This window comes from Microcebus murinus, chromosome 24 (genome assembly GCF_040939455.1).
Source record: "Microcebus murinus isolate Inina chromosome 24, M.murinus_Inina_mat1.0, whole genome shotgun sequence".
In the NCBI taxonomy this organism is placed as follows: Eukaryota; Metazoa; Chordata; class Mammalia; order Primates; family Cheirogaleidae; genus Microcebus; species Microcebus murinus.
This window is the reverse complement of record NC_134127.1, coordinates 2,337,524-2,364,328: the sequence shown is the minus strand read 5'-3', so window position 1 is coordinate 2,364,328 and position 26,805 is coordinate 2,337,524. Positions and strand designations below refer to the sequence as shown.

The 26,805-nt window shown below is 42.4% G+C and overlaps 1 protein-coding gene across 1 annotated transcript; it reads left to right on the top strand.

Moving 5' to 3' along the window:
• Positions 1 to 1,745: 1,745 nt before the first annotated feature.
• IDO1 (indoleamine 2,3-dioxygenase 1) lies at positions 1,746 to 19,135 on the top strand. The gene is made up of 10 exons (XM_012777431.3): positions 1,746 to 1,927; positions 6,038 to 6,133; positions 6,801 to 6,920; positions 8,744 to 8,862; positions 10,197 to 10,211; positions 12,723 to 12,822; positions 14,130 to 14,247; positions 15,642 to 15,693; positions 16,452 to 16,600; positions 18,481 to 19,135. Exons 1-10 carry the CDS (start codon positions 1,829 to 1,831, stop codon positions 18,843 to 18,845), a joined length of 1,233 nt encoding a protein of 410 aa, XP_012632885.3. The 5' UTR covers positions 1,746 to 1,828; the 3' UTR covers positions 18,846 to 19,135.
• The last annotated feature ends 7,670 nt before the right edge of the window (positions 19,136 to 26,805 follow it).

The following is a 26,805-nucleotide window of genomic DNA, read 5'->3' as shown; positions in this document are numbered from 1 at the left end:
AGCAAAGTCGTCAGGTGATAAGGAGGCGCAGCCTTGCGTGCACAGCGGTGAGGGCGCGGCGGCGGCTGCGGAGCGCGGGAGCTAGTTTAGAACGCAGCAAAGCCATGGGCCGCTAAGTGATTTTAAGTACTGACAAACTGGATGACAGAACTGCGTGACCTTTTAATGTACTGAACACTAAAAATCCTTCTCTTTCGTCCTTTTGATGATGACCAAAAGGAATGATAGGGCTTCTGCTTTTGCTGTAGCGCCCTTAGCCAGCAACCTGAAAACTTTTACAAAATGCAGTCTCAATTCGCATTCTGAAAGAAACATTTTCAAGGTATTTTTATCCTTTGCTTCAACTTTTAACACCTTCCAAAGTCCCCAAATGAGGACAGTTGCCTCATTGAGTCTCTGGCAGTCAGACACAGTTGATAATGCAAGATGAGCTTCCTAAAAGTCGCTTGTTAGGAATGTGCACAAGAGGGAACTTCATCGTGTGAACACTGAAGAAAGTCCAGGGGAGAAAGATGGGGCGGTGGAGAGGTGCAACTTTTCTAATGTTTCATGTGCTTCCATCTTTTCCTACTTCAGAGCCATTGACTAATAGTTCAGTGTGTCACAGCTTGTATTTCCAAGCTGCTGAAAACAAGACACTGATATTTTCAAAGAACCCTGGAAGCCTAAAAAAAAAAAAAAAAAAAAAAAAGCCAATGACAAATAACTAAATAATAGTTTAGGACTATAGCTATGATACAATTCTTTTTTTTTTTTTTTTTTTTTTGAGACAGAGTCTCACTTTCTTGCCCAGGCTAGAGTGAGTGCCCTAGCTCACAGCAACCTCAATCTCCTGGGCTCAGCGATCCTACTGCCTCAGCCTCCCTAGTAGCTGGGACTACAGGCATTCGCCACCATGCCCGGCTAATTTTTTTTGTATATATATTTTTAGTTAGTCAATTAATTTCTTTCTATATTTTGGTAGAGACGGGGTCTTGCTCAGGCTGGTTTTGAACTCCTGACCTCGAGCAATCCGCCCACCTCGGCCTCCCAGAGTGCTAGGATTACAGGCGTGAGCCACCGCGCCCGGCCTATGATACAATTCTTTATTTTAATTTGAAAATTTACAGCCAGGCGTGGTGGCTCATGCCTGCATTCCTAGCACTCTGGGAGGCCAAGGCAGGAGGATCGCTCAAGGTCAGGAGTTCAAAACCAGCCTGAGCAAGACCCTGTCTATTTTTAGCGAGACCCCATCTCTACTAAAAATAGAAAGAAATTCATTGGCCAACTGAAAATATATAGAAAAAATTAGCCAGGCACGGTGGCACATGCCTGTAGTCCCAGCTACTCGGGAGGCTGAGGCAGGAGGATCGCTTGAGCCCAGGAGTTTGAGGTTGCTGTGAGCCAGGGTGACACCATGGCACTCTAGCCAGGGCAACAGAGTGGGACTCTGTCTCAAAAAAAAAAAAGAAAAAGAAAAAGAAAGAGAAGAAGAAAATTTACAAATTTCCATAAACAAAATGTTCCTTTCTGGTCACACCTTTTCATACTTCTTGTGTTTACAATCAGACCCTTTCCAGCTTCCTATATGGCAGTAAGCAAATGATGTCCCTAAGAGATTTGCTATCAAACACAGACTTTCAGTTTTCTTCCTATGATGCTTGTGTGGTTTCATTGTTTATCAAATTACATATAAAGAAACTAGAAAATGAAACTATTCCAAAAGGGGAAGTCATTCCTCACCGACTACGTGAGAGGCTGTGGTCACTGCCCATGGCAACCACTATAATAAAGAGATGTTCTGCAACCCTTCAGAGGCTACGGGGTGCCAGAGGCGTAGACTGCGAGAATGGCACATGGCACGGCATCTCCTATGGACAGTTCTTGGAAAATCACCGAGGAATACCACATCGATGAAGATGTGGGCTTCGCTCTGCCAAATCCACTGGTAAGAGAGGGCGCTGTAAGGTGGGAAAATGCGTTTTTCTTCTCACCACTTAACCTGGACAAGTTAACTGCTGAACAACTGTGGTTGGGTGACTTATTGTAGATACATGCAGAGTGACAGGATAGGGGAAGGCTGGGAAGTATTTTAGCTTTACAGAAGAATTGTACTGTAGAAAGCAAAAGTAAGTGTATTACAATTGCATTTCTGGAGGAGGTTTTGAAAAAGCTGAAGGTATAAATGGTCCAGGAGACAAAGGGAAAACCCTTTCTCTACTGATATACCTTAAATTGTGCAAAATATGTGTTCCTAATTTGATTGCATTTATGAGGTTGCACACCAAGCCAATTTTGTATGGTATTAATAATGCTGTTTACTGAGCATAAAATTCAAATGTGAGTCTGGACTAGCTCTTTTGTTTTTTTGCAAGTTTTAGCTACAAAGTGCAAGGTATGTGGAGAAAATATTTGCCTTAAAAACTACATTGACAGGCCGGGCGCGGTGGCTCCCGCCGGTAATCCCAGCACTCTGGGAGGCTGAAGCAGGAGGATGGCAGCTCCGAAGATCGAAACCAGCCTGAGCAAGAGTGAGACCCCCATCTCTACCAAAAGTAGAAAAAAATAGCCAGGCTACCTGGGAGGTTGAGGCAGAAGGCTCATTTGAGCCCAGGAGTTTGAGGTTGCTGCAAGCTATGACGCCAGGGCATGTTCGCCAGGGGGCGACAGAGCGAGACTCTGTCTCAAAAAAATAAAAGAGACTACATTTTCCTAAGTTGTCTTTTGATGAATGCCATATAAATCAATTTATTATATCAATATTTTAGTTATAAAATTTAGTATTCTTCTAAGCAGTTTACAAATATTAACTCATTCCATCCTCACAAACCATCCCAAGTGGTAAGAAATATAAGGCATACAGAATTTAAGTAATTATCAGACTCATACAGCCAGCAAGTGAAAGAGGCAGTTGTAACCTAACCAGTCTGACTCTAGAGTTGCTCTCTTTTTTAAAGAAGAGAACACAAAGCATTGCTTTTCTCTCTCTTGGGACAAGGTACATGAGATTCCAGGGCAGATTTCCATGAACCAGTTACATGTTGTAACAATTGTAGCAATTCTGCGCACAAGTATATTTTTATTTGTTCGTAGCTCAGTTACTGTCCACACTCTGGAGAGCGCCATTAAACGCAACGATATATTTTTAGCCAAAGATTCCAACCTAACTGTGTTCTGAAATGTAATATAGGAAAATCTGAAGCAACCTCTGCCTCCCAATATAATTTTCCTCTTCAGAATATTAAATTAAGAAAATGAAACATATGCTTTAATGTTATTGCCAGAATCCCAGAGTTTGCTTTATACTTTCAAATCGATAATATTCAGACTTGCTCCCTGACCCACCCCATATGTGCCCAGATGTCAGGATTGGATGGTTTCAAGGATGCACTATCAATGGTTCAATAGAACTGTCTTTTTCAGATACTACTAAACTTCATATCAAGGGTTTTTTTGTTGTTGTTCAAAGAGTTAGTTCTCTTGAAAAATGCAACAACTGTGGTAATTATGGAAACTTCTAGAATAGACTCAGAGGGTTAAACCACCCCCCCCCAAAAAAAAACAAAAAAAAACTCCTCTTTGGCTACTTAGGAAATTATTCTGTTAGCTGAGATGCTGAGGAAATTAGATTCAGTGTCTCGAAACATGAAAACAAAATTAGGGGTTACTTTTATGTCTTCACTGAAGATCTTTTCTAAAAATTTAGAGCTCAAAAATGTATGTTCCATCTTTCATACTCTGTGTATCAGCTTTCTATTCCAAAGGAAAATAATGTCTTCTGATTCCATATAGAAACAAAATACATTCTCTAATCTTAGCAAAATCCTCTGTATTATTCTTTTTTAATTTATATTCTACCCTTTAGGGATCCTCGGAACCAGAAGCATGTTTGTTGATCGAACGTTACGTTTGTTAAAGGCGCGGTCAAATAAAACATTACCCATGGTACATAACAAAAGAGTATTTCTGTCACTTGGGGAAAACAGCAATAACCAAAAAATCAGGTGTGTTACACCATGAAACACGGAACAACAGAGACAACAGCAAACATTTATCACTAAAGCACTAGAGCGCTGCATTGGTGTGGTCAGGGAGAAAAGTTCCGAGCAAGAAAAGGGGCTATCTAGTACGCAGCCTGAATTTCTCACTGCTAAAAATCTGCCCTAATCAATTTAGATCAGAGAATTACATACAGATCTTGAAAATGTTTCAATTTTATATTATATTTGCTTTCCTGTTGTATAGCGTACTTATATATTAACTTATTATATATTGTTTTGTTTTTGTTTTTTTGAAGAGCGCTGTGGCGTCAGCCCAGCTCACTGCAACCTCAAACTCCCGGGCTCAAGCGATCCTCCTGCCTCAGCCTCCCGAGTAGCTGGGACTACAGGCATGCGCCACCATGCCCGGCTAATTTTTTCTATATATTTTTAGTTGGCCAATTAATTTCTTTCTATTTTTAGTAGAGACGGGGGCCTTGCTCTTGCTCGGGCTGGTTTCGAACCCCTGACCTTGAGTGATCCTCCCACCTCGGCCTCCCAGAGGGCTAGGATTACAGGCGTGAGCCACGGTGCCGGGCCTTAACTTATTATATATTAACTATATGGGTGAAGCTTAAGACCTCACCCATATTGACTCGAGTCAGTCTCTCTGTTTGCACTGAGTCCCCAGGGTTAAGCATGGATGACCTCAAGGGTGTGCCCTGAAGACAGTGGATGGAAGGGGGTGGGGGCAGGTTGTACAGGAAATTGCTCAGGGATCTTTATCTCATTTCAAGATGTTTCCTGGGTCTTTTGTTTCTGTTTCCCTTTGAGATGAGATGATAACATGGTAAGGAAGATACTTTTATTTGGATTTCATTGTACTTAGCAAAAAACAAGCCTACAGTAAAACCAAAGTAGGTAATCAACCTCCTATATGTCCAGTGTTGCGCTGAGTCTTGTAAAAGATATAAAATTAAAAGCACTGGCCAAGCGCAGTGGCTCATGCCTGTAATCCTGGCACTTTGCAAGCCAAGGCAGGAGGATCCCTTGAGGCCAGGAGTTCGAGACCATCCTCAAAAATATAGCAAAACCCTGTCTCTACAAAAAATGTTTAAAAATTGGCTGCAGGTGGTGGCACATACTTGTAGTCCCAGCTACTCAGGAGCCTGAGCTAGAAGTAGCCCTTGAGCTCAGAAGTTTGAGGCTACAGTGAGCTATGATGATGCCACTGTAGTTAGTTAGCCCAGGAGACAGAGCAAGACCTTGTCTACAAAAAAAAAAAACAAAAAAAAAACTCGCAATACAATCCTTGTCATCAGGAGGTAGTGAGATAAGGACATAGATTCTGAAAGTTGGAAACAGTTATGTTTGAATTACAATAAGCTATATATACAAAAATAGTTCCATAAACTCTCCGAGCCTACGTTTTCTTATGGATTATAGAGATAAATTCTTGGGCTGTTACAGGAATTAAAGGAGAAATGTGTAAGTGAAATTATTGAGCAGAGTGCCTAGTCCACTACTAGACATTTAAAATACCTCATTTTTCTTCCATTTGAAGAGCTTGAAATCTACCCAAGAAGAAAAAAAGTAGCAGATAAATTACTTAACAATACGGAAAGGCATAATTCATAGGGTTTAAAATAGAGGATACTGGTGGCAAATGAAATATTCAGGAAGATTTTAGCGGAACTTTCGAGGTAGACTTGGAAAAGAGGCAGACAGGAGGCGCAGAGGCGGCAGGGGTGGTGCAGGTGCAGGTGCGGGCGCAGGTGCAGGTGTGGGCACAGGTGCAGGTGTGGGCGCAGGTGCAGGTGTGGGCGCAGGTGCAGGTGTGGGCGCAGGTGCAGGTGCAGGTGTGGGCGCAGGTGCAGGTGTGGGCGCAGGTGCAGGTGCAGGTGTGGGCGCAGGTGCAGGTGCGGGTTGCAATCCTGTCGGCGAGCAGGCAGCACAGTGGCTGGCGCAGAGTGGATCTAGCGTAAGGTGGACTATCCTTGGGAAGCCAAGACGATTTTTGCAGTAACTGACACTAGTAAATAAAAGTGTGTTTTTTTTTTTTTTTTTCTTTTTTAAAGGAAAAGCTACCTGATGATTATAAGGCCTGGATGGTGATTGCCGAGCAGCTGCCCGCTCTGATTGAGAACGGTCAGCTCCGAGCAGAAGTGGAGAAGGTTTGAAATACGTCTTTCATTTGTCTTCTTTCTTCTTTTCTTATTTTGATAGAGATGAGGTCTCACTCTGTCGCCCCGACTAGAGTGCAATGGCACGATCAAAACTCACTGCTGCCTCACACTGCTGGGCTCAAGCAGCCCTCCTGCCTCAGCTTCCCAAGTCTTTGGGATTTCAGGCAGGAGCCACGGTGCCTGGCTGTCTTCTTTTGCTGCTGCTTTTTTTTTTTTTTTTTTTTTTTAAAGACAGAGTCTCGCTCTGTTGCCCGAGCTAGAGTGCTGTGGCGTCAGCCTAGCTCACTGCAACCTCCAACTCCTGGGCTCAAGCGATCCTCCTGCCTCAGCCTCCCTGAGTAGCTGGGACTACAGGCATGTGCCACCATGCCTGACTAACTTTTTCTATATATTTTTAGTTGACCAATTAATTTCTTTCTATTTTTTTTTTTTTTAGTAGAGGCGGGGGGGGGGGTGGGTCTCCCTCTTGCTCAGGCTGGTCTCGAACTCCTGACCTTGAGCCATTTTCTCTCTTCCGCCTCCCAGAGTGCTAGGATTGCAGGTGTGAGCCACCACGCCCGGACCTTTTGTTGCTTCTTAACATCATAAACTTGGTTTTGAAGCCCACAACATCACCAAAGTTGGTATGAGTCAGTGTCTCTCCATTTGTTTGCAGTTGCCAATGCTCAGCATTGATGGGCTCCCAGGGCACAAGCCGCAGCGCCTGGCGCACCTGGTTCTGGGCTACATCACCATGGCGTATGTGTGGGATCGAGGTGACGGAGACGTCCGCAAGGTCGGGAGATTTTCTAATATTTCTTATGCCACGTGACAGATTTGCATCCAATTTCCATTTCACATAAAAATTTTCCAAAAGCATAACTTGTATTTTGCGAGGTTTAGATAACAGAAAAAAAAAAGGAAGAAGAAAACATTCACTTGCTTAACATATCAACTGTTATCATTATTATAGTTTTAGTCTTTTTACTTTTATTACACAGTTGCTCTATCCTGTACAAATACCTATATATCCTGCTTCTTTAACTTAAGTTATATTGTCAGCATTTTAATTACTACACGATCATTCTAGTCATTTGAAATGACTGAGATTTCATTGAATTTCTGAATTTTGTTTACTTGCTAAACCCTCTGTTGATAAATACTTTGCTTGTTTTCAGTATTTCACTATTATAAATAATACTACAAAAAATATCTTTGAATGTGAACCATTTTTCTTTATTTATGATTTTTGGGGAAGTCTGAATATTTTCTGGCTCTTCTTAGTTAATGCTAAAATGCTACCTTACATCTGTCAACATGGAAGAATGAATATATTGGTTTCACTCTACTCTGATCAACGTTAGAAAACCTTAGTTTCAAAATAATGTCATCTAGTATGTGTATTTATATGTATACATTTAAGTGTGTTAGCCACAGTCTTATTTTATAAAAGTAGTGATTATGAGCACAGAGCCATTCTAGATTAGGTTTGATAGCTAAATTTCACTCTAAGTCAAACCAAAAGAGAGTCCCAGTAACCTCTCCCTAGGGATTGGCCTAGCACAGATGAATACAGGAGTGGAATAATGTGTACGATCTGCCGACTTCTGTTCCTTACCCGCCCAGTAGCGCAACCAAAGTCCCACTGAAGTTCCACCACCCACCCACCACCTCAGACTGGCCACACAGACTGGCCTTTTCTTTCCTGGTTAATTTCAAAATTCCAGCCACAAGCTGCTGATGACAACGACTATGACCCTGATTACCTAGGGGCCACCCAATGCTAAGTCATCTGACAATGAGATGAGGAAGTCAGGCAGATCAAGAGCAAGATGTCAGCTTTATGACTGAAAGAGCTGTTGGGAAACATGGCGGGCTTGAGGAGACCAACAGGCCAGGCAAAAGTGCACCCCAGAACCAGAGCGGCCCGCCCGGCTCGTGGAGGGCAGTGCTAGGCGGCCGAACAGAGCAAACTTCACCTCCCCTGAGGAAGGGTGGGTGACTCAATTCCCACAAGGAAATACAAAGAAAGGGGGATAGCAGATTCCTTCTTGGAGCACCAGTAAGTTTTCAAGACCAACCACCAATGTCATTCAATGGTGAGAAGCTTTCTAAAAAAAACCAAAACAAACAAACAAAAGATCACCCGGGAGAGAATTTCTTGCTACGCTGTGCCGCAAGAGCAGCAATTTATTTGCACTTACCCAAAAGTCATAATTATAAAAACTTTCACCATCTCTGAGACAATTGATTTTTATCTTTTTATTGCCCGTGGATAGTGTAGCATCTTGCATTGAAAGATTGGTTTATAAATATCCATGGGGCGGAGGCAAGAATGAATGAGGGAGAGTCCTCACAGCGCCGTGGGAAAGCCAGAGGCAGCCTCTGTCGCTCTTGTACTCCACCCCTCTCCCTCTCTGTGGTCAGGTGTCGTCCTCACCAACCCAAATCCAGAGCATGGACATTTAACGATTTCAGCTATGAAATGGAGAAAAGAAAAAAAAAAAATTATGTTCCTTTGGTTTCAAAGTGCCATTAGGTAGAACAGATAATATTTTGGTATCCAGGAAGCAGAAAAAGTGGTGAGATGGTTAAAACTAAATACTGTGTTTTGATTAGATCTTGCCAAGAAATATTGCTATTCCTTACTGCAAACTCTCTGAGAAGCTGGGACTCCCTCCTATTCTCGTATATGCAGACTGTGTCCTGGCAAATTGGAAGAAAAAGGATCCCAATGGGTAAGCAAACAGTGATTCTAATAGGAATGGATAGGGTGCATGCTATTTAAATCAAAAAATAGTTATTTATTGGTCTAATTTTTAGCAGTACAGTTTTCTTCTCTGTTAGTTTCTTGGACTGCTATGTTCATAACATCAAGTGTATTATACATATATGAGAGAGGTGTATAGTTAAAATACAGAAAAATGTCCAAATCTTAAATTGTCAGTTTGAATATTACTACTGTATGCATACGTACAGCCACCACCCTAAGCAAGATATAGAATATTTTTACCACCTCAGAAAATTCCTTTGTGCTTTTTTTTTCCATCCAATTTCCTTCCCAGCCATAGGTAAATATATTTTCCTTTGTCTTGTCAAAAGTTATTTTGTTTTGTTATTAAGCGTATGTCAACGAAACCATAGAGTATGTACTCTTTTGTATCTGTCTTCCTTTAATTAACGTGTTTTTGAGATTCTACTAATCTAATTTTCAAGTAGCCACTTGCATTTAAGAGTGGACACATCTTTAGCAGTAGAGGCAGTGATGTCTGGATTTTCGGGGCAGTCTACTCAAAATCTAGGCCTTTTTGTACCCATCGAGTGATGGCATCTGCTGTAATAATGGTTATGAGAGAATTAATGTGTCCTGGGGCCGGGCGCTGTGGCTCACGCCTGTAATCCTAGCTCTTGGGAGGCTGAGGCGGGCGGATTGCTCAAGGTCAGGAGTTCAAAACCAGCCTGAGCAAGAGCGAGACCCGGTCTCTACTATAAACAGAAAGAAATTAATTGGCCAACTGATATATATATAAATAAAATTAGCCGGGCATGGTGGCGCATGCCTGTAGTCCCAGCTACTCGGGAGGCTGAGGCAGAAGGATCACTCGAGCCCAGGAGTTTGAGGTTGCTGTGAGCGAGGCTGACGCCACGGCACTCACTCTAGCCTGGGCAACAAAGCAAGACTCTGTCTCAAAAAAAAAAAAAAAAAAAAAAAAAGTGTCCTGGGCCTGTGCACCTGTCACAGACGTCTCTGCAAATAGGAATACAGCAAAATGGAAGGATTTGATCTGGAAAGTTTCTTATTAGTAACAACTGTTAATAGTTTTGACTGTCCATGTGTGCTTCTTGCATGTTTAATTTTTTATTTCACTTATAAGTTATTAAGTTAAATGTTTCCAATGCCTACTTGAGAAATAGAACAAGCATATATATTTTTTTTCCTTTTTACCTATGTCTTACCTCTGATAGATCAGTAACATTTAATCTAATAACAATAGCTCAAAGCCATTTGATTTTACATTGGTTTTCCTTCTCTCTTCCAACCGGCCACTGAATCCATTTCTGCTCTCCTAAGGCCCATGACTTATGAGTAAGTATTTGATTCTCATTTTATTCTAAGAATTGTTATTCAAAGTGACTGTAGGTTTATTAATTGTCGCGCCCGCCTCGCCAGCAAGGAAGACGCGGCAACTGGAGTTCTTCTGACAGTGCTTTAATGGGGTTCCCTTTAGACTTACATGATGCGGAAGACCCTGAGCACAAGCTCTCACACACTTATATACTCAAAGGAAGGAGGGAAGTGATGGGGATAGGTTAAAAGCGCGCGAGGGTTATTACTGATAGGCCAAGCTAAGATCTTTCATATGCATACTTATAGAACAGGCCAGGACTTACTCTGCGCATGCGCTGAACTTGTTTACTACAGGCGGGCCACCGGAAATCGGCGCCATCTTGTAATGGCGTTGTCACCGCGCCCCACAATTAATATGCTCCAAGTTCATTTTCGAATGATTCGATTTAGGCAAAAGTTAAGTCATTATTCTAAAAGCAATTAACCACAGTTTTAAATTATGTCTCTGACTATATTATGACTGTGTCTATTTGATATATATGTATATGTACAGATGTATACAAAAGTACTATTTGCACATCTACATGTAATAGCTATGCATAAATACAAAAGGCACAAACCTCTGTGTATCTATGACTTAATGATCTCTGTGGCTGGAACAAGCCACCAGTGTCAATAAGTAGCTGTACATAAACCTGATCTTTTTGACCCAACCCTTACTACTACTTTTGACCTATAAACTAGACGTAGGCTGAGACGGGGAAGTTAATAAAGCAAACATCATTGGCATATGCCCGTCAGGGAAGCTAAACTGCAGGAGAGGAAAGGAGATTGTGAAGCTCTCATGAATTGCCACACGGCTAAGAGAAGAGGTAGGAAGATAGAGCACTGGGAACCCAAACCAACTAAAAGGGTGAAGGGGGAATGCCTGAAGCGAGGTATTTGAGTTGAGTCCCGAAGAGTGAATAGGAACTAGCTAGAGAAGGAGAAGATGGGAGCGTTCCTCCTGGAGGAAACAGCAAGAGAGGCCTTGAAGCGACAAAAATCTTTTTTTCTTTCTTTTTATTTATTTATTTATTTTTTTGAGACAGAGTCTCACTTTGTGGCCCAGGCTAGAGTGAGTGCCGTGGTGTCAGCCTAGCTCACAGCAACCTCAGACTCCTGGGCTCAAGCGATCCTCCTGCCTCAGCCTCCCGAGTAGCTGGGACTACAGGCATGCGCCACCATGCCCGGCTCATTTTCTCTATATGTATTAGTTGGCCAGTTAATTTCTTTCTATTTATAGTAGAGACGGGGTCTCGCTCTTGCTCAGGCTGGTTTCGAACTCCTTGAGCAATCCACCTTGAGCAATCCACCCACCTCAGCATCCCAGAGTGCTAGGATTACAGGCTGAACAATATCTTAAAATAAACGGGAAGCTGTAAGGTTTTTAAACTTGAAGATGATATCATCTGTAAAATGATACCCCATTTTACAGATAAGAACACTGAGGAAGAGAAAGATGACTTATTCTTACTACTCAAGGTCACCTGGGGAGTGACCTGCAAGACTGTCTGGCTTCAGAAACCATGAATCTAACCACCACAAAACTAACAGATATACAGACACTACAACTGTGTTTGCACCAATGCCAAAACTTCAACAGAAAAGTAAAATAGAGTCTAACCAGTTATTTTAATTTCCCAGGCAATTGTTTCGTAAAGTAGGTAAACCACTGAGAAATTGAATTGGCTTCACAGATAAAAATGTGAATATATTTATTTGAACAAAACAACTACTTCTTAAAACTCTGCCTCACAGATATCTCTATAAACATTGAGTATATATTAATGTCTATAGTAATATATAATGTATGTCTGTGAAAAGTTAACAGGATAATAGAAACAGAACTACTTTGGGACTCTGGTTCCAAGTTCTAAAATGAAATGTCAAGTCTCAGCTTAACCCGTTTACTATTAATTATATGGTCGTAGACAACGGGCCTACCTAGCTGAGTAGCATTCCCACCTAGATAATGAAGACGATAATACCTGCCATACTTCTCTCACAAAATTATTTTTAAAACAAAATCAGATAAATAAAAATGCTTGGCCGGCGCGGTGGCACACGCCTGTCATCCTAGCACTCTGGGAGGCCGAGGCGGGCAGATAGCTCGAGGTCAGGGGTTCGAGACCAGCCTGAGCAAGAGCGAGACCCCCGTCTCTACTATAAATAGAAAGAAATTAATTGGCCAACTAATATATATAGAAAAAAATTAGCCGGGCATGGTGGCGCATGCCTGTGGTCCTACCTACTCGGGAGGCTGAGGCAGGAGGATCGCTTGAGCCCAGGAGTGTGAGGTTGCTGTGAGCGAGGCTGACACCACGGCACTCACTCTAGCCTGGGCAACACAGCGAGACTCTGTCTCAAAAAAAAAAAAAAATTAAATAAATAAAATAAAATAAAAAATGCTTGAAAACTCTAATGTATTCTACAAATGTACCATAATTTTGTGTGAACTTTCTTGCCTTCCTCAATGGATTTTCTTAGGAACATGGACATTCTTTTCTCGTTTCCTGGTGGGAACTGCGGTAAAGGATTCTTCCTGGTTTCTCTGTTGGTGGAAATAGCAGCTGCTTCCGCAATCAAAGTAGGTCCACGCACACTTGAAAATGCATATGTCAGTTCACATGAGCAGAGCAATCACTTAATAACTGAACCAAAGTAGGCACGAATCAACTTTTTTTTTTTTTTTTTAACTTTTGGACTCCCTTGTAACACCACGACTTAAAACACAAACACACTGCAATGGCTATACACAGATATTTTCTTTCTTTGTGTCCTTATTTATTCTGTAAGCTTTCCCCTACTTTTAAAGTTTTTATTGTTCTATTCACTTTTCTTTTTCTTTTTTTTCTTTTTTTTGAGACAGAGTCTCGCTTTGTTGCCCAGGCTAGAGTGAGTGCCATGGCGTCAGCCTAGCTCACAGCAACCTCCAACTCCTGGGCTCAAGTGATCCTCCTGCCTCAGCCTCCCGAGTAGCTGGGACTACAGGCATGGGCCACCATGCCCGGCTAATTTTTTTTTCTATAAATATTAGTTGGCCAATTAATTTCTATTTATAGTAGAGACGGGGTCTCGCTCTTGCTCAGGCTGGTTTCGAACTCCTGACCTCGAGCAATCCGCCCGCGACGGCCTCCCAGAGTGCTAGGATTACAGGCGTGAGCCACCGCGCCCGGCCGGCATGAATTAACCTTATCCTGAACAAATACAGCATGGGATTATTTAATTGGGGGTAAGGGATCATCTGATTGAAAGAAATATTTCCTTTATATTTTTGTATCACCTGAAATATAAACTCTCAGAGCCATATATTTAGAATCAAATTTGAAACCCCCGTAAGAAATAAAATTTTCAATGCAGTTTGGCATTGGCTTATAATACACAGTGGCATAAATGGTTTCAAACGGTTTCAAAATAGAAATGGATGTCTGGGCGCAGTGGCTCACCCCTGTAATCCCAGCTACTTGGGAGGCTGAGGCAGGAGGATCGCTTGAGCCCAGGAGTTTGAGGTTGCTGTGAGCTATGATGATGCCACTGCACTCTACCTAGGGTGACAGAGCAAGACTCTATCTCAAAAAAACAAAAAAACAAAAAAAAAAAGAAAAGAAAAAAGAAAGGGAAAAAAAAAGAAATAGAAATATGTGTGTATACACACACACACACACACACACATATATATATGTAAACACCTCTAAATTAATTAAATGCTAAGTGAATAAACCAACCCAGTTTATGTAAATTCAGGGAAATTAGTCAAATAGGGTTCTCAGCCCAGGAAAGAAGAAGTGTAAAATCCCAAATTTAATCTAGGGATTAAGATTTGGGAGAATTTTATTCAATGTAAGTGAATAGTCCTAGGAAATCTTAAGCGTTTGTCTTTGTTTTTTTTTTAAGGTAATTCCCATTATATTCAGTGCAGTGCAACACCAGGATGAGGGTACTCTGCAAAAGGCACTGCTTGATGTAGCTTCTTCCCTGAAGAAAGCCCTTGACGTGTTTCGCCAAATCCATGGCAAGTATTGTGTGCCATACAACCTTCTAGGCTAACAGATGTTTCTGATTGTCTGCATAGAATTGTTGGGGAAAAGGAAGCAAAAAGCAACTATCGCTTAATATGTTTTTATTCTATGCATTTTACCTCGCTAAATCATTATTACACCTTCTACATAGTAGGTTTCATTATCTCCATTTTACAAACGAGGAAATCTAAATTCAGAGAGGTAAGACAAATGACTTAAGATTACACAGGTAGTAAATGCAGCCGAGATTCCAAGCTGAATCTATTTAACTCTAAGGAGCTTCCTTACTTCCCACTAAATCCCATACAAAAACTCGCTAAATGGGAAGGTGATTTTAAGTTCTGGAAAAGATAGTTTCTGCTTGGTAAGATCTCTCTAATTCTGCTTTTTTACACGTTAACTAGGAAACTATACAGAAAAGCCAGTGAGCTCAAAAAGTGCTGCAAAATTAACAGCTAAAAAACTACAAAAACCCAAACCATGGATAAGTAGCAATTTGCAAAAGGAAATCCGCCCACTGGACAGACTTAACAAACGTGACTGTTTATCCCTGGGCTTTGAGTTACTGCTCCTTGGCCCGTGGCATTGGACCTCCCAGTCAAATAGGGAAGGAGACTCCTGGATGCACAAGGCAGAGGGCGGCTGAGACTTTTGTTTCAGTTTTATATTATTTTTTTGGGAGGGGGGGAGGTTTTTTCTTTATTTAAATAGTTTACCTGTTATGTCAGTAAGCACATAAAGAAGTGCTAGGGATCCAGACCTTACAGATTTAGAATGGAATAAGAGAAGGGAAAGTAAAAAAAAAAATTAAAAAAAGAAAAGAAAGAATATAATAAATATTGAAGAAAAGAAAGAAAGAAAGAAAGAAAGAAAGAAAGAAAGAAAGAAAGAAAGAAAGAAAGAAAGAAAGAAAGAAAGAAAGAAAGAGGAAGGAGGGAGGGAGGGAGGGAGGGAGGGAGGGAAGGAAGGAAGGAAGGAAGGAAGGAAGGAAGGAAGGAAGGAAGGAAGGAAGGAAGGAAGGAAGGAAGGAAGGAAGGAAGGAAGGAAGGAAGGAAATGGAAAGAAAAGAAAAAGTGCTCGGGAAATGCTGACAGTTCAGCCGGCCCGGCTGATGCCTGGTAGGTGGGTAGGTGGGCAGCTGGCTCCTAGCACGAGCCGTGCAGAAGCCCCACAGGTGACCCCATCAGGGACACAGGTGATGAGCGGGGCTCCTCGGGGACGGGGCAGGAGATTGGGCACCTGTCTGCAGGTGCTTTGTTCTGAACAGACTGACCTAAGGCCTTTTCCTGCGATCCGTGTTGAAACCCACCATCCGTTACTCACCACGCCTTGGTTTCCCCGTGTGCCTCTGCTTCTGCGTAATGAAACACGTTCTATCTCTTTACAGAACACGTGGACCCACAACTGTTTTTCAATGTTCTTCGCAAATATTTGTCTGGGTATGTAGTCTTGTGCTTGGATTTGTTTGCTCTCGTGAACAGAAAGAACACGCCAAATTCCTGTTAATGGTCCCCACCACTCACTGAGTTCAGACGACAGTGTATGTTCTCGAACAGGCTGTTTCTGTGACTTGGCCAGAGATGCACTGGAGGGGAGATAGGAAAACTAGTCGTTTTAAGAAAGAGTGGAATGGGACCAGGCGCAGTGGCTCACGCCGGTAATCCTAGCTCTCTGGGAGGCCGAGGCGGGCAGATGGCTCCAGATCAGGAGTTCGAAACCAGCCTGAGCAAGTGCGAGACCCCGTCTCTACTATAAATAGAAAGAAATTAATTGGCTAACTAAAAATATATAGAAAAAATTAGCCGGGCATGGTGGCGCATGCCTGTAGTCCCAGCTACTCGGGAGGCTGAGGCAGGAGGATCGCTTGAGCCCAGGAGTTTGAGGTTGCTGTGAGCGAGGCTGACGCCACGGCACTCACTCTAGCCTGGGCAACAGAGCGAGACTCTGTCTCAAAAAAAAAAAAATGTGGAATGGTCTGTGCTCATGCAAGAATAAGGTCGCATTCTTAGAATATTTATGCCACATCTTCTCAGAATTATCTTATTATTCTCATGCATGAAAACGAGTGGGGGGAGGGGTGGGAAGAAAGGATGGCGAGATCTCTCTCATCACCCTCTGGTCACGTCTAGTGCAAGATATGGTATCTGAAAACTGGCAATTAACCCAAAGAATGTTTTTTCTTTCTTTCCTGGCTTAGCTGGAAAGGCAACCCCCAGCTGTCAGAGGGTCTGCTGTATGAGGGGGTCTGGGACACCCCAAGGAAGTTCGCGGGGGGCAGTGCCGCCCAAAGCAGCATCTTCCAGTGCTTCGACGTCCTGCTGGGCATCCAGCAGAGCACGGGCGGAGGTGAGCCGAAGCTGACAAAAACCGGTCCCTGTCGCAAAATAGGTGCGACGTGCACCACCTGGGGGTAGGACACGCCTGATGTTTTGCTAAGGCAGGGGTGGGGGGAGGAACGGCAGGGGCAATATAGGTAACCCTAACAATATCTGCTCCCCCACAATATGATAAAATAAAATTAATAAAAAAAGAATTAGCAGGCCATGAAAAGAAGGTCTCAAATCACTCAATTTCTCTAAGAATGATTGAAATGGGGAGAATGACTTTCAGTTCTATATACCTAAGTCCCTATCATTGTAAAGGGAGCCAGAGTTATTTTTTTTTTTTTATTCATAGTTGACGGTGGGAGAGATAGAATGAGAATTATAGAAATAAAGTAAACCCTAAAAATAAAAATAAAAAGAATGGTGTTTGAATGTCTAGAAAGCGCCTTCCCATCAGAATCTCCTCTGAACTTACCTGAAGGACAATGAGTGAAGGGGGGACTTGGCTGTCCTCACCCCAGTTCACAGATGGAGAAGCAGAAGCCCAGTGAGAAGCAGCGACTGGCCCCTGTTAACCGCCAGACACCGAGACCGCAGCAGAGCCGAGGCTCACACCCGGGCTGGTCACTCTCCCCACCTGGAGACTTGAACATGCCTTTTAAAGCCTGGTGAAGCCCATATCACATGTTCTGCCAATGCACAATCAGTTTCACAAGGAGAAAGTCACCGCAGATGAGATGACAGGGACCTCAGTGACAAGGGGATGCTGGGCTCCACTCTTTTTCAGCTGCCCTGTCTGTGTCCCCAGCAGCCCAGGGCAATGGCTGCACCAGAGTTTAAAGAGGAGCCACAGGCCGGGCGCGGTGGCTCACGCCTGTCATCCTAGCACTCTGGGAGGCCAAGGCTGGAGGATCGCTCTAGGTCAGGAGTTCAAAACCAGCCTGAGCAAGAGCGAGACCCCGTCTCTACTATAAACAGAAAGAAATTAATTGGCCAGCCAATATATATAGAAAAAATTAGCCGGGCATGGTGGCGCATGCCTGTAGTCCCAGCTACTTGGGAGGCTGAGGCAGGAGGATCGCTTGAGCCCAGGAGTTTGAGGTTGCTGTGAGCTAGGCTGACGCCACGGCACTCACTCTAGCCTGGGCAACAGAGTGAGACTCTGTCTCGAAAAATAAATAAATAAATAAATAAATAAAGATGAGCCACATCGATTATGCTCCTCCTAGGGACTTAGAAAGAGGAGCAGGAGAAGCACCAGGAAGAACTTGTATCTACTTTTCTCTGTTTTCTTAAACTTGTATGTAACAGCCAGAGGGGAAAGCCTTGGGCAGAGTGAAAACATGTTCTTTTCTTCATGCAGACACTTATTTTTAAAGTGACCCCTTCAACTCTCTTAGATTTAGTGTCATGATCCGCCAAGTGCAGATTACATATACCCTGTCTGTACCACCAGCTTCTTAGAAGGATCAAATGCAGCAGAAAAGTGCGAAAGAAAGTACAAACAGAAGTCTTCTCTTATGCAAGGATGAGTTTAGCTCCTGCTGTTTTCAGAATGAACAGTACTCTACAATAATTACCATTGCTGTTATAGTAACAAGACTATTAGCCAGACATTAGCCTTCCGATAGGATGGTCTTTTTTTTTCTTTTTTTTTTTATTATTTTATTTCAGCATATTATGGGGGTACAAATTTTAAGGTTTCAAAAAATGCCCTTTCCCCCCTTCCCCCCCCAAGTCTGAGTTTCCATCGTGACCAGATAGGATGGTCTTAACCCAGGTGACTCCTGCCAGGTAGGGGCTGGTGACCTCCCTCCCACTGGGACCTCACTCTGCCCCTCTCCCTGCATCAGGCAACGCTTTGGCCTCCCTTGCTCCTTCACGGTTCTCTTGTTCCTTTAGAATCCGCTGCTGAGTTCCTCCAGGAAATGAGAACATACATGCCACCGGCTCACCGGGACTTCCTTCGCTCCATAGAGTCGGGCCCGTCGGTCCGGGAGTTTGTGCTGCGGAGAGGCGACGCCCACCTGCAGGGGGCGTATGACGAGTGTGTGAAAGCCCTGGTCTCCCTGCGGAACTACCACTTGCAGATCGTCACCAAGTACATCGTGATCCCTGCACGCCGGCAGCCCAAGGAAAGCGAGAAGCCTGAAGAGCCGTCAGGGCTGGAAAACAAAGGCACCGGAGGCACGGACATCATGAATTTCCTAAAGACTGTGAGAAGCACAACGGAGAAATCCCTTTTGAAGGAAGGAAGGTTAATGTGAAAACCAAGCAAGGATACCTTCTAGCAAAGCGAACACACCTGCATGTGTTCTGTCACTGCTCGCTGTGGCAGACGCCTGCATTGGTAACGTGCAATACTCTGTCACACACTATCGAAGACTTCAACACAATTTTTTCCCCTGATATCTGTGCATTCCTGGTAGGAAAACAACACAAGATAATTATATAAGGAAGCTAAAAATTAATATTAGAAGCATCATAAGCTATATTATGTCTTTGGAATATAATGATGAAATCCAATAAATAAAAAAATGTATATAAGTATAATAAATCTTGCTTTGTTTCGAACTAAAATTAAATATTCCTTCACACGGACATACTCTACATGGGTACCCTTGCAGCAGGGCTAATACAGTCTGTACTTTCCCTGTGTTAATTCTTTTCACAATTAGCTGTTTACTTATATGCTAGGGACAGTGTACTGACCCAGGTACCCCAGCTCTGAGTAGATACTTTGCAGATACCTATTGAATTAATATATAAGAGAATGAATGTATGAATAAATTAATCTGGTCTAAAAAAAAATCCACCTTTGAAATACAGTTTCTCCTGTGAGGTCAGGGTTATTGGGCACTTATACTCTGACATGACTTATTTAATAATGGGATTCTAGAAAGTGAGGGCTTGAGAGGAACTTAAAAATCATCTGAGCCAAACACTTCATTTTAAAGATGAAAGAGTTAAGGCTCTGAAGGGTGAAATAACTTTAGGATCAAACAATTTAGTTACAAGTAAGACAAGTTTTTTGATTGCTTTCATTTTTCTCTACTTGAAATAGACTAGGTTAGAGGGGAAAAGAATTTTGGATGACTTGACAGGACCCTTGAGGTAGTCATCGGCCAGAGAACAAGTATGTTACAGAGAAAAAAAGGCACATTGATCCCATGGGTGTGACATTGGCAAGCATGCTGAATTTATGCAAACCTCAGTTCTGAGGACTTGAGACCTAGCACGGGAATTTAAATGAGTGCCCCCAAGTAGGTTTGAGGAAAGAAATGTCATATTCTTCTAAAAGCCAAACTTGCAAAATCTATGTTAGCATTATTTCTCGAATACACCCACACAATGAAATCAAGTGAAATCTTCCTGCTCCCAGCAAAATTTCACTAGATTGCCTAAGAAATACGATAGTAGTAATATTCACGTGATAGGACACAATTTCTTCTTTATGTCTGTTACCAAAAGCTCGGCCACTTGTCCACGAGGCCAAATCAGAAGAACAAGGACAAACCATTCCGGGAGGAAGGGAAGAGTTTACTTTGCTGACAAAAGAGGAAATGTGGTAGATCGACCTTCTCCTCTCAAAATCCAAATTTCCCAAACATAGGCAGAAATACAGAGCTTTTAAAGAGAGAGTGCTCAGCTTCAGGCGGTTACTGAGGTTAACTATTCTAATCTTCCCATCTCCGCCAAAGACTGAGCCAGCGAACTCCACCAACCGCCCGCATGGCGGCCCGGCTCCACCTGGGAGTTTTAACCGAAGACTTAACCTGCCTCAGGGATGCGGCCAGAACGCAGTTCCCAAAAAAGAGTGGGGGAAGGTTTAAGGAGACAGAAAATCTCTTTGCCGTTTGTTTTTCCTTCAGGCCCTTCCGCTTCTGTTACATTTCCTCTTGATGCTTCTGCAATGAGGATGTATAATTTTACCATGAAAAAATTATACATGCATGCATTCGTACGCACCAAATACATGTGCATGTGTGCACATACATGTGCATAACCTTTAACGGATGAGCAGAAAGACCATCACACTCTTAGATAGAGCTTAGCGTGTCACAGTGGTCCGGGACATGGGTCCCGCTATCTGTCAGCTTTGTGACTTTGGGAAAGTCACTTTGTATTTCTGTAAAATGAGCATAATGACACTCGCCCTGTCTCGTTCACAAGGTTGCTGTGAGGCTGACGGAACGCAGTGCTGGAGCATTAGGAAGCTGTAAAGTCCTACTGGACTGCACATAAATAAATCGCTTAGGCTCTTTTACTGGCTCCAGGTCAAGGTGTTTTCTGCCCCTCTGTATTCCTGCCTGCAAGGCCGACCACGGCCCGCAGCTCTCAGGAGACTACACTTGGGGACTTTCTCTCTTCCACGGTTGGTTGCACCTAATTAGCACGAGGCGAGAGAGGCACTGGGCCCCGGCTTCCAGTTCTCCTCCAGTGGGTGCAGACGCTGTTGTCACAGTCTATTCCATCTGTCCAAATAATGGAAACCGAGGCTCCTCATTTCGTTCTAATTAAGTCATCTCTGGGCTGGGTGAGGGACAACGAAACACTGGATGTGTTTCTAAAAGAAGCTCTGGTGCCTCTGAAGCCCGGGCCCCGGACTTTCTGCCGGTCACAGTGAGCGCTCCTGCAGGGCTGGGACAGGGCCACCGCACGGTGAAGGTGTGTCCTGTCACAGGAGAAGGTTTGAGCTAGATGTCATCAATTCTTAGTAACATGGTTCCTAGTTGAATGAAACCGATGATGATGGTATCCCAGTCCATGTCCTAGTAAAATCAGAAATTCGTACTTTTCTTCTACGAATTTATGTAGAAACCTCTGCATGCTGTTTTCCGTAAGTGAAGAGAGTATAGCTTAAAATAGGTGTCTTTTTCATATCGAAGATTCAGAAAAGTCAGTCAGTGTTCTTTAGCCCCTGCCTTCAGTAATTAACGTTTGCACATTAAATGATTGAAGTTCCTTATGTATTATTTAATCCTATTTTTACTGTAATATATTAAATATAGACTTGCATGGAATTAAGAAAAACATTGCTCAATTCACTCTGAACTCCTCATATTCATTAAACAAGAGCTAGTGTAGAATCCTGCAGTGGTTACTGGTCAACCATGAGCTATAAATAGGCATTTGCTCATTTTCACAGTATTGTTTTCCATGACAATAAGCAATTAAAAAATTGAAGTTCGGACACACCAAAAATTTCCCATGTAAACATTCCTCTGATGGTTTCTAAAGTTCTTGCCAACTCTGGACACAATGGCCCACACAAGGATTACTCAAATCCATACACCAAATGTTTATTTCGAGCCCATGCCATCAATTTCTGCTCCAAATGGTCTTTCTGCCTCTACCTTAACTCACTGAATCTTCAAAGCAATTCTATGAAGTGTGTATTATTATCCTCCTCATTATACAGGTGAGGAAATTGAGACACAACACCAAAGGGTGAAGAAATTTGCTCAGGAACACATAACGAGTGAAAGGCAAACCTGGGGTGTAAACCAGGTAGCCTGGCTCCAAAGATTGACCTCTTAGTTCCCATAATAAAAATCGGCCAGCGCCAGGGAGAACACCTGCAGGGAAGGGGACGTGATTAACACGCACAGACTGGCCCACCCTGCACAGCCACTCTTTCTTCATATTTATAAATTAGTAAAACACTTTCTCTAGTCTCAATCAACTCACAGAGATGAGATACCATATTGTGCTTCTTTCGGATGATCACCTTTCAAATTATTAGACCAATAAAAAAAAATTGTGTGTGGGAGAGACACAGAATAGGAAGTGATTCGTTCTGCTTGGAAAGTTGAGGAAAGTGTCTTACAGGAGGTAAAGTGGGTTCTAACCTTTAAAGTGTAATTAAAAACTTTCTTTTGAATTTCCAGCATTAAACAAACAAGTAAATATATAAATTTGATGTTGGCCTAGCCTCCTGTAATTCAAGAAGTAAATATAAAAAATATGGATTCTGTAAATAGGCATCAAAGTCATCTAATATATGGAATCTTCTGGTGCAGCTGCCCTTTCAAACTATAAATTAATAATGATAGTTAATACTTAATTCTTCCATATGACTGTTACTATTCTAAAATTTTCATATTATGTATTAATCCACTTCATCATAACAATAATGAGATAGGTACTATTATTAGCTACTTTTTAGGTACAATTATGAGATAGGTACTATTATTAGCTACTTTTTTCTATAAGGAAATTGACACCAATGTAGTTCAGTAGCTGACAAAATCTACACAGCCACGATAAAGGAAAAGATTGACTCCAGGCAATGTAACTACAGAATATTTGGAACCACTACACAATACAACCTCCCCCGTTAAAAAATGTTCTCTCACAAGGAAACTCTGCTCCTTTTGAACTTTACTATCAAAGTATTGGAAAATTGATTGCATGAGGCTCTCCAAAATTCTTGACTCTATGCATGACTTTTCATCATGCTACAGTAGTAATAAGAGACAGTGGAAGTGGAGTGGTAAGAAGACCGATTTTTGTCCCTGTCACTGCTATTTGGAGAAGTGATCCAACCTTTTCAAAACCAGAGCTCATGGCCGGGCGTGGTGGCTCACGCCTGTAATCCCAGCACTCTGGGAGGCCGAGGCGGGCGGATCGCTCGAGGTCAGGAGTTCGAAACCAGCCTGAGCAAGAGCGAGACCCCGTCTCTACTATAAATAGAAAGAAATTAATTGGACAACTAATACATATAGAGAAAAAAATGAGCTGGGCATGGTGGTGCATGCCTGTAGTCCCAGCTACTCAGGAGGCTGAGGCAGTAGGATTGCTTGAGCCCAGGAGTTTGAGGTTGCTGTGAGCTAGGCTGACGCCACGGCACTCACTCTAGCCTGGACAACAAAGCGAGACTCTGTCTCAAAAAACAAAACAAAACAAAAAGAAAAAACGGAGCTCAGTGACATGGTGCTGACCTTGGAAGGTGCCCTGGAGATGGTTAGGTGACCGTGCTGTGGCCTTAGGGTCTGCAGCCTAGTGGATGCAGAGGCTGGTACCGGGAAATATGGTGACCTGCATCAGGACGAAGACAGAGAATTTTGGGGTTGGAAATTTGCTCGATAAGCATCATTTGCTGGTATCTGCAGAGCTGAGTCCATTGACACCGGTTTGGATGTTTTAGTCAAAATGATAGACAAGAAAGCGCTAATGGTACAGAGCCCAACGTGAAGTAAATATGCATTGCCGGTTGCAAAGTCCTTCCACCTGGGAGCTTTGCAGCTATTTTGAAGACAGCTATCATGCATACCTGGTATTCGAAATGAGAAAGGAGCAGGTATCTAAAGAACATAACAGAAACCTTTCCAGAAAATGCAGGTTGACTCTTCACACACCAGATCATCGCAAGAATGTTCTAGCTTCATTATCATGGTACCGCACACCAGGACCTCACACTTTCTAACCTCTTGTGGAACAATATGCACATCAAGATTACCAATTTTGGGCTGCAACTGAATCGCAAATGCCATATAAAAAACACTGTACTCTATGTGGAAATCCTAATTATATTTCTCTAGAAATTGCAAAGTGCATGTGTACTTGAAGTTAACGTTTGGTCCATGGACAACCCTATGCTTTGCACATTACTTATTGGGAGTCCGTTTTGACACTGACACAATCAAGATCACATTAAATATAGTAGTGTTGGCAGATTGTAAAATAGCTGTTTTTTTTTCTGAATAAAGCAAAACCTGAGGTGCAAAGCTACCACTGGGCTTTCAGAAATGTACCTTATGAAGTATTATATCTCTTTTAACTGTTTACAGGTTAAAATCAACCAGACTGAAAAATCACAAAAGCAGTGGTGAACACACTGCATTCAGAGGAGATGTGCATGAAACTTCTAAAGAGTTCTTCCGGCCGGGCGCGGTGGCTCCACGCATGTAACCCTAGCACTCTGGGAGGCTAAGGTGGGAGGATCTCTGGAGTTCAGGAGTTGGAGAGCAACTTGAGCAAGAGCGAGACCCCGTCCTTACTAAAAACAGAAAAATTAGCCAGGCGTCGTGGTGTGCACCTGTAGCCCCAGCTACTCAGGAGGCTGAGGCAGGAATATAGCTTGAGCCCAGGAGTTTGAGGTTACAATCAGCTAGGCTGATGCCACGGCACTCTAGCCTGAGTGACAGAGGGAGACTCTGTCTCAAAAACAAAAACAGGCCGGGCGCGGTGGCTCATGCCAGTAATCCTAGCACTCTGGGAGGCCGAGGCGGGCGGATTGCTCGAGGTCAAGAGTTCGAAGCCAGCCTGAGCGAGACCCCATCTCTACTAAAAATAGAAAGAAATTAATTGACCAACCAAAAATATATATAAAAAAATTAGCCGGGCATAGTGGCACATGCCTGTAGTCCCAGCTACTCGGGAGGCTGAGGCAGGAGGATTGCTTGAGCCCAGGAGATTGAGGTTGCTGTGAGCTAGGCTGATGCCACAGCACTCCCTCTAGCCTGGGTAACAAAGTGACACTCTGCTTCAAAAACAAAAACAAAAACTCATATCCCATGATGGAAATATGATTACTACCCACTATCCAAATGACGGAAGTTTTCTCTTGCTGATAGAACGCACCAGCCTACCGACATCAGTAGATATAGGTTTAACAATTTACCAGAAAAAAAGTACGGGAGGAAATAGGAATATGCTCCCAAAGATTTTTAGCTTATAATATCAGTACACAAAAATCATTGCTGTACATAGATGTATTTTGATGAAAAATTACCCTGTTGTTGATTTTGAGATTTGGTGTTATAATGGAGCAAAAACACCCAAAAGAGAAGATTTAATTCAAGTGACTGAAAAACCTGAGAAATCTTACACCGTGAAAGGAGAAAGTGAAGGTAACAGTTTGAAAGAGGAAATAAAAATATATTTGGTCCATGCTAAGGAAGGTCATTGCCTTTGTTCAACGTTGGAATCCATCATTTCAGAAGCGGAAAGTGAAAGTGGAAGCACTCCCTGCCCTCTGGCAATCGCGGGAACACAATCTGGCCGAATTAGTGCCCCTAAGGCCTCATCACATCCTACTTCTGTGAGTCACACTTCCTGATGAGAGATACATTATCTCTTAGAACAGGGCTTCTCCACAATAAATACCCATATTTAATGAGTCTATTGTTATATAACAAAGGATATGGTTGCATAGCTACAGCTTTGGGACTAACTCCGTTTCTAGTAGTCTAAAGGATTGTCTTCTAAAATGATTAAGGCTTTTAAAATCTGTTCCTCTGGAAAATGTGTGGATTACACAGCAAACTCGGGGATCTATGTGACTAAGTCCACGAACAGTTCCCAGTTTATCGTGCAGGTAGGGTTATTTTTTGATGGTCATACATCATCACAAGGTGAAACAACGAGGTACAGAGAAAATGAAAAATTTCCAAATTATACCAAAGAGAGATTACACTTTCTTTCATGCCTTTAAAGTTTTCTAAATCAAATTCTAGCTTTCAATGATTAACACTTCAATTAAGTATCTATGCTTAATAAATAACTTTTGTTGGCTTGAAAGGAAGTGACTAGATATAATGTTTGTTGTAGGTTTTTAACAGAGCTTTTATCAGCTTGAGGAGTTTCTTTTTTAACCTTTCTATTATTTCTGGTAGATTTTTACTTTTGCTGATATTATGTTTCTCTGTATTTCTATTGATAATTTCTAATTAAATTCCATTTTATATATTATTAAAATAAAAAAAGGAAATGACTATTTTATATAACTTCCTATCTCAGCAAGTCTTTCTAAAAGAGAATTTTAATCTATACCAAAACTTCTGTATTTAAATGAGAGAACAAAGTACCAGGAAACTTCAGTCCTTACAATATAATGGTCAAAAAGTAAAATAGATGCAAAGTAAAATAAAATTTTAAGGCTTACCCCCCCACACACACATCAGCTGACTGAATGGACCCCCTCGTGGCCAAAGGAATATCCTAAAACTAAATTGTCTGCCAGGAGCAGGGAGGTCAGACAGGCCTCATCATGCCCCCTCCTTTCTTGGGGACTTCCTTCATAACCCATTAACAGGCCTAAGGGTGTGCAAGACACACCTGCAGGTCCTCAATTTATTCAACAAATCGATGTCAGGTGGCTTATCTCTGATAACAGCTCCTTATGTTGAAACATTCCAAGCCTTTAGACAAAGCTTCATGTCTTTAACCAATTACAAGCCAAAGAATCTTTAAACCCACCTGTAATCTGTAAGCCCCCCACTT